Genomic DNA, 14,251 nt, shown 5'->3' with positions numbered 1-14,251 from the left:
TCCAGTATTTTCAATGGATACAGCAAAATTCGCTTTCACTCTTTTTTAGCCACCATGTTTGTCTTCATTTAGCTATGAAGTGTTTATATTCATTAAGTTTCTTTAATAAAACCTTTACAACAATGGAAATAGTTGCTTTTTCTCGTGCATGCCAAAAAATGTCAGTAGCCAAATGATTGGGTGTTATTGTGCAATTTAAAGATTAAATAATGGAAAAAAAACTTTCTTTTCTGTATCCATAACAAGATAATCCTTCTGTGTTAATATTTCCAACTACTGGCTGGTTTTCTCCACTTGGAAATCTAGCCAAAATCTCAAACTGAGTGAGTCCCAATTTGAACAGGGCACCACCCCTTTCTCCTTTCGATATCCCAGTGTCCTTTAAGATCATCTCCTTCTTGGAATTAGCTTTGGAAACCCCTTCCCCAGAAATTGTTTTAGAAAAAAAATAAAGAGTCTTATCTGCAAGGAATTCAATCTTTTCACTTCTGCCACCTAGGCCAAACCGCTGCCTGTGCTGTTCCAAGAGGATCTTTAACCCATTAAACTTCCCAAGAGTAATTAACAGTTCATTCTTCCTCAGCCCAACCCTCACCCCTGCCAAAAAAAGAAAAGAAAAACTTTCAGCGCCTTTCCATCATTCCTGTACAAATTAAGTACAGGAAGTCTTCATTATCTGAGGATAATTGTCAACAAAGAAAAGCTCACTTAAAGTGAATCCAGCTCGGCCAGAGTGGCTCAGTGTTTGAGCACTGACCTATGATCCAGGAGATGGCGGTCCAATTCCAGTCAGGGCACATGCCTGGGTTGCAGGCTCAATCCCCAGTAGGGGGCGTGCAGGAGGCAGCCGATCAGTGACTCTCTCATCATTGATATTTGTATCTCCCTCTCTTTTCCTCTCTCTGAAATCAATAAAGATATATTTTTAAAAATATAAAATAAAAGTGAATCCATTTGGTTCACTTTAAATCTTATCATAAATTGTACAAAAGGACTAATCAAAATATTAAAGTTTTATGATTATAACCAAAACTATCAAATAGAACTAACTGATTCTCTGTTCATTATAATAATTTCTATGCAATTATTCTGAAAGAATGTAGAGTGGCATCTTAGACATGTCCAAGCATTTGATGTTTGACTTTAACACAATCATAGTTATTTTTGCAAACACTGATCCTCTCCCACTTAATTTCTTTCAGAGTGCCTTGTTGATTTCTCTACCCAGTGATTAAACTGTTCCAGCTGCCTAACCTTCATTTCTTAATCAGATGCTTTGCTTATGATTTGAGCTCCTACATCTTTTATTTGGTTGAAAATAGATGGCATTTATAATATTCAGCTTTCATCTGGGAGAGACTAGCCAACATATAATTTCATGTTGTGATTTTTGCTTTAATTTGCAACCTCAGCAAACTGCAAATTGTGATTCAAGCATGATAATAATTTGAACAAAAATAATAAGGAGCCTAAGAGCAAACACCACAGCCTGGCTTTTGGGATTCTCTGTTTAACTTCTTGAATCTTAACTCCCACTTAACTAACCCAGCTGTTACTACTAATGCTGAAATACTCAAGTTTGTGAAAGAGCAATCACTTATCTTCCTCCCTTCCGTGGAGAACTGTAAGAGCTAACTCCAAGAGGAGCTTACCAGAGTGTGTGGTTTGCCAGTTAGGGTTTGACAAAAAAATTCTGAGATGTTCTATTAAAATTACAGATTCCAGAGAGCGAGAGAAATAGACAAAACAGTGTGTTAATTAATAGCTGTGGAACAGCTCTAATAAAAGACTGCTCACATTCCTGTATATATGTTGGAATTTGGGATTAATTTCCAGGTGGCTATTTCCCCCATCATCCAAAAGAGGGAACAGCCAGGTGCCATAGAACCCCAGGAGCCTCCACTTATTTGCACATGAACTTCCCAATCCATAGGAGCCCATACTTCCTTTCCGTCTCTGCTCCCCATCCTGGAACTAGCCCCTCTTACTGTTTTCCATTCTCTTTGTCTATAGCTAATGTAAATCCTTTCGGAATGGCTTACAAATCTTTCCCCTGCTACCTGGTCTATAAAAATGCTTGCAAAACTCCAGGGGAAGACAGACCTATTGTCTTTCCTACCTAGGCATGCTGCAGGTGGTTTAGATTCCATACCCCAAGACCATGTTTCTTTTTTTTTCTGCTAACAATGGCCTTATAAACCCTTTCTTTAAAAAAAAAAAAAAAAAGTGAGCTGTGGAAGTTAAAATTTTTTAAACAGGTTATTGGGTGCAAATTTGGGGGAAGGGGGCAGGCATTCGGCCAAATCCAGCCCTTGGAAATGTGTTTGCAAATAGTAACATCCATTATGTGTGGGGTTTGAATGTTTTGTTTTTGTTTTTTTGAGGGGTTGGGGAGGGAAAGCTTGAGAACCACAGGGCTTGCCAGACTCCTATAACTTCACAGCTCTTGCCCCAAATAATATCTCTACTTTGTTCATGGTGGTTCCTTTTATTTGCAATGCTTTCCCTGCCTTCTTGGTCTGTAAATCTCACATATCAAACTGCCTCTTAGTATTAGCCCTTGAAAAGTCTACAGTTTTCCTCACCTCCCAAGTGGATGTGATTTGTCCCTCATTTAAACCACCCTGGTATTGCATTATCTCTATAGCAGACATTTGCCTCTGTGATTGTTTGCTAAACTAAAATCCCCAAGAGCAGGAATAGCAGTCAGTTTGCACTTTGTACACACTTGAACATTTCAACTGCCCATGCTCACAAAGTTCGAGATTCCACTGCACAAGAATTCTAAATCCTGTGACATTTTTCCCTCACTATAGTTTTTGTGCCCCAGAAAAGTCACACATTTGATACACCATAGACCTTCACTGTTCAAACCAAACAGTTAAAATGGCTTTTGTGAATTAAAACAGTGGAGCATTCAACATTATGTACATAGATATTTCTTTTAAGTATAACACACAGAGCAAAATGTAGACAACCTTAAATTCTGACTAATGAAGTGGATAAGACTCAAATTAAACTTTACTTTTAAATCTCAACATAGCATTGTGTCAGCTTAGGAAAGCTGCTCCGTTGCGGTAATGGAGAGAAGAGTGTGAAGCATGGAACGGACACCTAATTGTTTTCTGCAGCCTGTTACTTGTAGTGACTGGCCCCCAAATGGCACCATTTAAAAATGGTACAAAAAACAATATTCTTTTTCTGTGTCTGTAGTATATTTGAGATGCTTTTATAATCCTGAAATTTGGGGAATCAGTACAGAATATACTTTTGAAATCACTCTTTAATCACATTTTCATCATTCACCCTGTCAATGGATTGCAACAGAATGCTGTTTCCCCTTGGGCCCATTGCTTAAAGTAATTACCCCAGAGAGGCACGGCCCTGCTTGCCACTTTTTTCCCTTTTGTAATTTGTGTCTGTAGCTTGTTTGTTTTTTTTGTCTTTTAGTTCTCTACATTCTAGCTTAAATATTTTTAATATAATCTGTCTAAAACAACTGTTTATAGCTACATTTGCCAACCCAGGCTTAATCTTTTGATTAAAGACTGTTTTGTAATTTGAGTTTAGCTAACTTGAGTAAATGAGCAGATGCAGAACCGTCCTTCAGAATAGCACTTCTTCGCCTTTTTGGTGATCACAATCCTTTTGAAAATCTGAGGGATGCTATAAAGATATAAACCCGGGGGACCTAGCAGATAATTTAAATGCCTTAAAGTCTTATGTAAATCTGAAGGAACTAGTGGCCCTTTTGCCCCTAAAGATACTCACATGGTTCTGCGGGAAGGCCCTCTATGCTATTCCAGATTAGGTGCATTTTGTCTAGACTTTCTGGGAATCCAGATTAAGAACACTTTTCAGGCCTGGCTGGCATGGCTCAGTGGTTGGGTGTCACCCTATGAACCAAGTCACTGTTCAATTCCGGGTCACAGCACATGCCTGGGTTGCTTGCTCAATCCCCAGCCAGGGGCATTCACGAGGCAGCCAATCAATGACGCTCTCATCATTGGTGTTTTTCTCTCTCCCTCTCTCTGAAATCAATAAAAACATTTTTTAAAAAACCTTTTTCATAGAGAATATTACAGATTATCCTAGCTCTTCCCTTGGTATCTTCTGGTGGTATTTATTCTTTTGAAGACTGCAATCCTCTGCTTTAAGAAGATCAAATGTGTACAGAAGTTATTTGGGGTCAGAGTGTTATTTTTTAAAAGGTAAAAAATTCACCTAATCCAAGCATTCTGTAGTATTCTAGACAGCTTATGTTGTGTATTAAATGGGGTTGCTTGGTTCCCTAAAAGTTATTTTCTCTTAATTGGTAGAATTAATAGCTGAGGACATTTTCCTTCTCTGACATTAATAGAAGGGATGGGAATCTAGAAGATAAAAGTTCAGGTAGAAATAGTTCTTTTATCTGGGAGTGGAGCACTCAAGTAGACAAATAGCCAACCTTTAGTTAATTTTCATCTGGGTCAGCATTCCACTTTGACTAAAATAATGTAAACTATGTGTCTAATATAAACCACTGCCAGTTAATAGTTACCTAGTAAATTATTATCTGTGGTACTTTCAAAGGGATAACTGCCGGCTTTCTTACACTATATGTATATAGTCAATATGTAAATATGTGTCTCTAAATACCTAACTATCCATGTAGCTTCTTTATTTTGTTCAAGCCTCTTTTAAAAGTCACTAAAAAGGCCTTTCCTGATCACTCTATACATAGCAACACCCCCCCCCAATTTTCTTCACTCTCCTTTTCCTTCTTAATCTTTCTCTGTAAAACCTAGACACCAGACATAACTAATGTATATTGTTCCTTTTTCTCCCTTGCTCCCCACGAGAGAGTAAACTCCGCCTTTGTTCCATCTACCTCTGTATTCCTGACACTAAGAATGTTCCCTCACTTTCAGTGGCTCTGCCACAAGCTGCTTTAGCCAGGTTACCTAAGATACTCAATCAATACTAGTTTTTTACAAATATTAGTTTGTGCATACTTCACAGTTTAAATGAGTGTGGAGATGTACAGACATATCTTTCTCTCATCCTCATTTAACATATAGTCATCTTTTCTTACCTAAGGCCTAAATTTTGCCTTTGTCAGAGTCCTTACTGGAAATTGAATTTCTAGGTTTACCCATAATCAGCAAGCAACAATGTTGGTAACATTTTAATACAAGAGAAATACATTTGATTTTGTAACAGAAATACATGTGCATCAGGCAGAATATACACCCAGGGGACGGTAAAGTGGTTGCTTGGTACAGCAATGCTGTTCATCCCACAAGCCTGCTGAGTCTAAGGCAGAACTCCTTGACTAGTCTCCTAGCTTTGTCAATCTTTGGACCCATTGTGACTTTCAGCAACCCAACTATCCTCAACACTTGCCTGTTGGAGATTTTAAGACTGCAGAGTTAGTGGTTGTTAATCAAGATGTAATTCACACACCGTAAAATTCACCTTAAACTGTAAAAGTCAGTGGTTTTTACTATATTCACAAGATTGTCCCACTATCACCACTATTTAATTCCAGAACATTTTCATCAAAAAGAAACACCATACCCATAAGCAATCACTCTCTATTCCCTCCTTCCTTCCCCCAGGCCCTTGGCAACCACTAAACTGCCTTCTGTCTCTGGATTTGCCTATTCTGGATATTTTATGTAAATGGAATCATACAACATTTGGCCTTTTGTGTCTGGCTTCTTTCACTTAGCATAGATGTTTTCAAGTTTCATTCATGTTGTAGCATGTGTGAGAACTTGATTCCTTTTTATGACTGAATACTATTCCGTTGTATGGAATACTATATTTATTTACACACTCATCAACTGACAAGACATTTAGGTTGTTTCCACTTTGGGGCTATTAGGAATGACACTTCCATGAACATTTCTGTATAAGTTTTTGTGTGAGCATGTTTCATTTCTCGTGGTTATTTACCAAGGAGTGAAATTACTGGGTAATATGGAAACTCTAGTTAAACTTCTGAAGCACTACCAGGCTGTTTTTCGGAGTGCCTGCGCCATTTTACATTCCGGCCAGTGGTGTATGTATGAGGGTGCCAGCTTCTCCACATCCTCACTAACACTTGTTATTATCTGTCTTTTATTATAATCATTGTAGTGGGGCTGGTATCTCATTGTGTTTTTCATTTGCCTTTCCCTAAGGGCCAGTGATTTTTAACATATTTTCATGTGCTTATGGGCCATTCATAGATCTTTGGAGAAATGTCTATTTGCCCATTTTCCTTTGCCTGTTTTCAATTAATTGTTCTTTTAATTATTGTTATAAGAGTTTTTTACATATTTCAGATACAAATCTCCTATCAGGGTTGCAAACTTTTTTTTTCATTCTGTGGGTTGTCTTTTTACTAGTTTGATGTTATCTTTAAAGCACAAAAGTTTTTAATTTTGATGAAGTCCCAATTTATCTCTTTTCTTTGGTTGCTTTGTGTTTTAGGTGTCATATCTAAGAGACCACTGCCTCATCCAAGAACATGAAGGTTTACACTTATGTTTTCTCCTAAGGGTTTTATACTTTTAGCTCTTAGATTTAGGTCTTTAACCTGTTTTAATTTTTGTATATGGTATAAGCAGAGGTTCATTTTCATTCTTATGTGTATATCTAGTCCCAGAACAATCTGTTGTAAAAACTATTCTTTCCCCCACTGAATTGTCTTGGCACTCTTGTTGACAATCAAAAGACCATAAATCTATGGGTTTAATTCTGGACTCCCAGTTCTTTTCCTTCAATGTCTACCCTTATGCCAGTATCCATACCATCTTCATTACTGTGGCTTTTACAGTAAGTTTTGAAATCAGACGGTGTGAGTCATTTAACTTTGTGCCAAGATAATTTTGAAACTGAGTTTAACTGAGTCAGAGACAAGTAGATGAGGAACTGTTCTTCAGAACAAGTCTAAGCAGCCCCACACTAACCTAGTTCTCAGGAACAAATGACTCTCTAGACTTATCCAGCCAGATTCACTTTATTCCTTCCTTCATTTATTCAGCAGTGATTTTAGGGAGTTTTTATAGCAACATAACTGAGCGATGCTCAAAATTTAACAATGTAAAGAAAAACCTAGTGTCTACGAGATAGTTTTGAAAATCATTTCATCTGAAGTGGGAGTGGTGATGGCAAGGATAACACTTTCAAGAAATGTTGGAGGTAGAATTTTTAGGACTTGCAATGGATAAGTAATGGTTGGTAAAGAAGAATAAGGGATTGGAGATACTTATGTTTCTAGCTTGGGAATAATGGGTAGATACAGTTAGGAAAGTAGATTGTGTTGGGCAGAGTAAAGATCAAGAAGTCCGACAAGGCTGGAGGAGAAAATGGTTATGAGAAGGTTGATTGTTTCTGTTTTGTTGGTTGTGTTTTAGGATGGGGGAAACTTGCTGTCTGAGGTAAATATTGAAGATGTGATGGGTAGTTTAGTTATCACTGTAGGTCCCAGAAGAAACAGAGCAAAGCCAGTTTTTCCCTCTAAGTAAGAAAGGTGATGATTCTTAATGGTCTATATTTTCCCTGCAGTTAAAGTTGGGAGGTGGGATAGGTTAGGGACTATGGAACTTAAGAGCAGTGAAGGGTTGGAGTAGCCACTGAGAAATGTAGATTAAAATAACAAGGAAACAGAAAATAGGAATGAAAAAGACAGAGGATCAATTCAGGAAGTCCAGTAGCTAAACTAAATTTCAGTTCCTGAGCGAGCAGAGAAAATGTTGGCTGGTGGGGGGAGGGGGGGGTATTGGTGAAATAATTCAAAAGCTCCCCATCAAGAAGCACAGTGTGAAGTTTCCAGATTGAAAGGACCCACGTGAGTATCCAGTACAGTAACATCAACACGAAGACATGAATGGCCACAGATTTGCAGAGAAGGAAAGCAGGTCTCAAAGAAAAGGGGTCAAGAATCAGAGTGGCTGCGGGTTTTGCAACAGCAGCACCAGACTCAGAACAGCTGAGCAGCATCTCCCAGTTTCTGATAAAAAATTACTTTCAGCCTCTAATTCTATATGCAGCCAGATTATCAATTAACTCTGAGGACAGAAAAAAGATGTTCAGACATTCAGAGTACAAAAAGTGAGGGAATTTAGCCAAGAAAGAGGAAAGAGTAGTAAAAACAAATGGGATGGGGCTGCTTTTCTCATCGCAGGTCTTGTAGTACTAGTTAACTGAGACTTTGAGACATTAAAAACTTTGAATAGGCCACAATGTGAATGTATTTAATACCACTGAACTGTACATTTTAAGATTATTAACATGGTATATCCATTTACCACAAGTAAAAAAAAATTTTTAATGGAAGATAGAAATAGCCCACACAATTCTTAAAGTTTAGCTATGACAGGTTGATAAAGGACAGTTGTCAAGGAGTGGCATGGAGAGTAGTATATAATCTTTGTACTGTCCCATTGGAAAGTCTATTAAATTTTGAGTCAGAGAATCTAAAGGTGTTATCTAAGGTGTCTTATGTACATGCACACAAGTAACTTGGCTGCTATGGCCTGGGCCTAACGGGGATGGATGGCTTTAAGTTCTTTCCTGGATATTTCTAGGGCCTTTGTGTTTACTGTTCCATCTAGGGCAGTTCTCCCAAATCCTTATATGAGAAAAGCAGCTTTAATGACAAATTAGTATTTTACCATTAAAATATTTTGACCAGTGGCCTATGAACAAATGTTTAATTCTGAAAAATAAATGTAGCCTAAACATATCTCATTCTCTTGCAGTGTGTGAACTTCTTGCCTAAGAACTGGGAAGGCTAACTAGTTTGAAAATGGAAAACCAAGAACCAGTGGATTCTTCTCGAAAAACCAAACAGTTTATTATTTCAGAGGAGGTATAAACTGTTTTTCACTTCCCTTTCCCCTCCCCACATAAAACTAATTTGCAAAGAAACATAGACTATTTGTTGTTTCAAATTATTGTTTTTAATTCTTAAAGACAGTTTTTAAACATTATTCCTGCTCCCTTAATAGGACTCTGGGACATTGTGCTCTTGTGTGGGAGCAGTAGTGTATCCCTCTTAATTATATGTATTAGTGAAATTGAGACTATTTTAAAAGTGGATTTTGGGTGTTGGTACAAAAATTCTTAATTTTTACTAAAAGTTTCCCTGGGTAGAACCATAAATCATATGTGAGTTTTAGGGCTTAGACATTTCATACTTAGGTATCACACCTTAATTAGCCATTTATGGTCTCAATATGTATAACAATAAAAACCTAGCTTTTTAGTTGTAGTCTAAATTCCAGAACAAATGTATGTCTTGTTTGCTACTCAGTTTAGCTTTTAAAGTCTCTTCCTATAAGAACTGTTGCATTGGATAAATTTTAAATCCTTCATCTTGGAACTCTGATCTTGACACCTTTCTGCAATTCTTTTTGATTTAAAAATCTCTCCATGTGGTCTGGGACTTGTGTGGTCTGGTGAATCCCCATACCACCAAGGCAGTGATCTGGTCCCACCCAGTCTGGTGGGCGACCCGTGGGGTGGTAGCGTGGTGCACCGCTCCCCGCAGGCCCTGAGGAGGCCGAAGTTAGGTCCAGGGAGGAACCTGGATGCCCCAGTGGGGTGGCAGAGATGTGCTCCATAAATGGGCAGGGGTTGGGGGAGAGTCACCTGGTGGCCCAGGAGGCCTATGAGGGGCCTCTTGTAAAGGCCTGACCAGGAGGCGAAGGCTGCAGGCATGAGGAGCTGTGACTGATAAAAATTAAAGGCCATGGATGAAGATGGACTTGAATTACAACCACAAGAGCCAAACTCATTTTTTGATGCAAGTGTTTCAGGACACTTCCCATACATTTCCCATTTGATCATCACAACAGTCCTGTGAGGAGCTGATGCTGCATACATGGACGGTGATCCACTTGTCACGAAGTACCAGAAACTCTTTTTGTTTCAGATATTGATTCAGACATAACTGTGCCTTTGTTCCTGATGACCCAGACTCAGTTGTAATCCAAGATGTTACTGGGGATATTGTTATAGATGATGTTCAGTGCCCAGGTATCATGGAAGAAGCAGATGTATTTGAAAGGGTCATCATTCCTGAGCAAGTGCTAGACTCAGATGTAACTGAAGAAGTTTCTTTAGGACATTACACAGTCCCAGAGGGTGTTTTGCTTTTTGTTGTTTATATATATCTTTATTGATTTCAAAGAGAGGAAGGGAGAGGGAGAGGTAGAAACATCAATGATGAGAGTCATTGATTGGCTGCCTCCTGCATACTCCTTGCTGGGGATCGAGCCCAAAATCCAGGCAGGTACCCTGACCGGGAATCGAACCTTGATCTGGATCCTAGGTCGATGTCAACCGCTGAGCTACACCCAGCTGGGCCAGAACATGTCCTAACAAGTGAATCTATACATGTGTCTGTATAGACACATTGAACCTATGTGGTTCATGATAGTGTGGTAGAGGCAGAAATCACTGATCCTCTGACAACTGATACAGTTTCAGAAGTGCTGGTAGCAGAGTGTGCCTCTGAAGCAGTCATAGATGGCAGTGGGATCCCTGTGGACCAGCAAGATGGTGACATGAGGAACTGTGAGGGATACCTTATGATTTCCTTAGATGATGCTGGCAAAATAGAACGCGACACTCTGGAGTGACCTTGGGCACAGAGTTGGAAATCAGTCCTTGTAAAGTGGATGGCACTTGCCCTGAAGTCATCAAGGTGTACATTTTTTTTAAATCCTCACCCAAGGATATTTTTTCCATTGCTATTCAGAGAGAGTGCAAGTGGGGGGAGAGAAACATCAATTGGTTGCCTCCCACATGCGCCCCGACCAGGGCCGGGGATTGAGCCTGCATCTGAGGTATGTGCCCATGACCAGAATCAAACCCGGGACCCTTCAATCCTCGGGCTGATGCTCTAACCACTGAGCAAAACCGGCTAGGGCAAGGTGTACATTTTTAAAGCTGACTTTGGAGAGGATGACTTAGGTGGCACCGTAGACATTATGAAGAGTGAACCTAAGAATGACTATGGGGTTGAACCACTTGATCAGAATAGCAATATTCGTGTGCCAACGGAAAAGATGGCTTATATGACTGTCAATGATTCTCAGCAAGAAGATGAAGATTTAAATGTTGCTGAAATTGCTGATGAAGTTTATTATGAAAGTGATTGTAGGATAAGAGGATGCTGCTGCAGCAGTGGCAGCAGCCACCGCACACAAGCAAGAAATTAATGACAAATCAAAATCTTCATGCCAATATTGTGGGCAGCAGCTTATGGTAATAATTCTGATGGAACTGAAAAACAGAATGGCACTGCAAGTGCCTTCTTGCACATATATGAGTCTGCTGGGCTTGGCAGACTGGCTCAACAAAGGAGAAGACCTGATTCCAGGCAGTACCAAATAGCAATAATAATTGGCCTTGATGGACATCCTTTCACTCTCTGTCCTTATATGATTTGTGGGAAAAAGTTTAAGTCAAGAGGTTTTTTTGAAAAGGCACATGAAAATCATCCTGAACACCTTGTCAAATAGTACCACTGTACTGATGGTGATTACACTACCAAGAAGATAAGTTTATAGAACCACCGGGAGGGCCACAAGCTGACCAGCAAGACAGAAAGCCATCAAATGCAATGAATGTGGGGAGCATTTCACGCTGGGGCTTTGTTTACTCACAAAATGATGCAAAAGGAAAGAGGAGCCAACAAAATGCGGTCCTTAGCAAGAACTTTCCTTATATTTGCATGGAGAGCTCAAAAAGCACATGCAAATTCATACTGGGGAGAAGCCATATCAATGCCAGAACTACAAATATAAGTCTGTGCACTCATAACTTGAAAACCCATGTAAAAACTAAGCATAGGAGAGAGAGACCACTCAAGTGTGACATTTATCTTCAGACTTTCTCAGATACTGAAGAGGTGCAGCAACATGCTTATTCACCAAGAAGGCAAAACACACCAGTGTCTGCATTATGACCACAAGAGTTTGAACTCAAGTAATTTTAAACAACACACAATTTCAGTTCACACAGAGGACTACCCCTGTAAGTGTGACGTGTAAGAAAGGCTTTCATAGGCATTCAGAACTCAAGAAACACGTGACTTCCCACAAGGTTAAAAAAAATGCACCAGTGCAGACACTGTGACTTTAAGATTTGGGATCCATTTGTTCTAAGCCGCCACATTCTCTTGGTTCACACAAAAGATCTTCCATTTAGGTGTAAGAGATGTAGAAAGTGATTTAGGCAAGAGAATGAGCTTTAAAAGCATATGAAGACACACAGTGGCAGGAAATGATCTGTGGGAGTACTGGGAGTATAGCACTACAAATGTCTCAGGCTTTAAACAGCCAAGTTATTTCCATTCATGTGAAAGACTACCCTAACCCTTGTGAGTACTGCAAGAAAGGGTTCCTAAGACTTTCAGAAAAGAACCAGCACACAGCCCTGGCTGGTGTAGCTCAGTTGGTTGAGCGTCATCCCATGCACCAAGGGGTCACCGGTTCGATTCCTGGTTCAGGGTACATGTGTGGGTTGCGGGCCCAATCCACGGTAGGCAGTGTGCAGGAGGCAGCTGATAGATATATCTCTCACATCAATGTTTCTCTCTCTCCTGGTCACTTCCTCTCTACATTTAAAAATAAATAAATTAAAAACACAGTTAAAAAAAAAAAAAAAAACAGCACACAATGCACGGCATCATAAAAGTGGGCCTGCTCCAACAATACTCCTGCAGACGTTTGTGGAGATGTTGGCCTTGACACAGGAAATTCATTTTATAGCCAATCAGTCTTGTTCACATACAATAGTGCATATTGGTTTATGCTGTGTATAAATAGAATATTGCTTCCAGTTCACTTTTTTTTTGCACTTTGTTCAGTAGTGTGTTATGAAATCTGTTCAGTTTGTTTAATCAATGGGGAAAAGCAGCCAAAAGCAAGTTGCTTTTGATGAAGTAAACCTTGCTTCTGTACTGAAATTTTCTATCCCAACACTTCTATATTTATTTAAATATTTACCTTGCTTACCTTGATGGTACTCTTCTAAGACCATTTAACGTAAAGTTAGGGTGCCCAGCCGGGCGTGGCTCAGCGGTTGAGCATCGACCTAGGATCCAGGCTATCGGGGTTCGATTCCCGGTCAGGGCACATGCCCGGGTTGCGGGCTGCAGCCGATCAGTGACTCTCTCATCATTGATGTTTCTGTCTCTCTCTCCCTCTCCTTTCCTCTCTCTGAAATCAATAAAGATATATTTAAAAAAATTAAAATTAAAAAAATAACGTAAACTTAGGGTAACTTTAGATTGAGTCAACATGATTACTTTCAGAGTAACCTTTTTTTTTTTTTTAATTTATCTTTATTGTTGAGGGTATTACAGGTGCCCCATTTTTTCCCCCCAATTGACCGCCTCCACTTCGCTCCCACCCCCTCCCCCGGCCTTCACTCCGTTATTGACTGTGTCCATGGGTTATGCATATATATATATGCATATAACATCCTTGGTTAATCTCTTCCCACCCTCCGCTCCCCTTCCCTCTTTCCTCTGAAATATGATCGTCTGTTGCCTGCGTCAGTGACTCTGGATCTATTTAGTTTGTCAGATTCTTTTCATTAGCTCCTTAAGACCCTTCAACTTTTCCTGTAGTGCTGGTCTGGTGGTGATGAACTCCTTTAGCTTTTCTTATCTGTGAAGCTCTTTATCTGACCTTCAGTTCTAAATGATAGCTTTGCTGGGTAGAGTAATCTTGGTTGTCTTTCCATGTTTTTCATCACTTTGAATATTTCTTGCCACTCCCTTCTGGCTTACAAGGTTTCTGTTGAGAAGTCAGCCGACAGTCATATGGGTGCTCCCTTGTAGGCAACTAACTGCTTTTCTCTTGCTGCTTTTAAAATTCTTTGTCTTTAACCTTTGGCATTTTAATTATGATGTGTTTTGGTGTGGGCCTCTTTGGGTTCCTCTTGTTTGGGACCCTCTGTGCTTCCTGGACTTGTAAGTCTATTTCTTTCCCCAGGTATGGGAAGTTTCCTGTCACTATTTTTTCAAATAGGTTTTCAATTTCTTGGTCTCTTTTTTCCCCTTCTGGGACCCCAATAATACGAATGTTGGGCCTCTTGAAGTTGTCCCAGAGGCTCCTTATACTATCTTCATATTTCTGGATTCTTTTTTCTTTTTGCTCTTCTGGTTGGGTGCTTTTTGTTTCCTCATGTTCCAAATTGCTGATTTGATTCTCAGTGTCCTGTACTCTAATGTTGATTCCCTGTAAATTATTCTTCATTTCAG

At 39.5% G+C, this 14,251-nt stretch overlaps 1 protein-coding gene and 1 pseudogene across 12 annotated transcripts in view; both read left to right on the top strand.

Annotated features, from left to right (window-relative positions):
• Nucleotides 1-14,251, top strand: part of NUDT5 (nudix hydrolase 5) — a gene marked incomplete at its 3' end in the record, with an annotated part of 32,489 nt that overhangs the window by 1,680 nt on the left and 16,558 nt on the right. For 8 of the 11 annotated variants that reach the window (XM_081128011.1, XM_081128013.1, XM_081128003.1 and 5 more), the window contains exon 2: nucleotides 8,733-8,842. In XM_081128011.1, coding sequence (XP_080984137.1) covers nucleotides 8,780-8,842 — 63 coding nt within the window. In that variant the 5' untranslated portion in view covers nucleotides 8,733-8,779. Of the gene's footprint in view, nucleotides 1-6,459; nucleotides 6,503-7,385; nucleotides 7,410-8,732; nucleotides 8,843-14,251 lie in introns of all 11 variants that reach the window. The other 3 variants (XM_081128012.1, XM_081128006.1, XM_081128007.1) reach the window with 1 other exon arrangement.
• Nucleotides 9,679-12,618, top strand: LOC308563442 (zinc finger X-chromosomal protein pseudogene; annotated as a pseudogene). The gene is made up of 3 exons: nucleotides 9,679-10,119; nucleotides 10,264-10,681; nucleotides 10,911-12,618. The product of its transcript is annotated as a zinc finger X-chromosomal protein pseudogene (transcript).

The sequence above is a fragment of the Miniopterus schreibersii genome (assembly GCF_964146895.1).
Source record: "Miniopterus schreibersii genome assembly, chromosome: 1".
NCBI classification, from domain to species: domain Eukaryota; kingdom Metazoa; phylum Chordata; class Mammalia; order Chiroptera; family Miniopteridae; genus Miniopterus; species Miniopterus schreibersii.
This window is presented reverse-complemented; position numbering and strand designations above follow the sequence as displayed.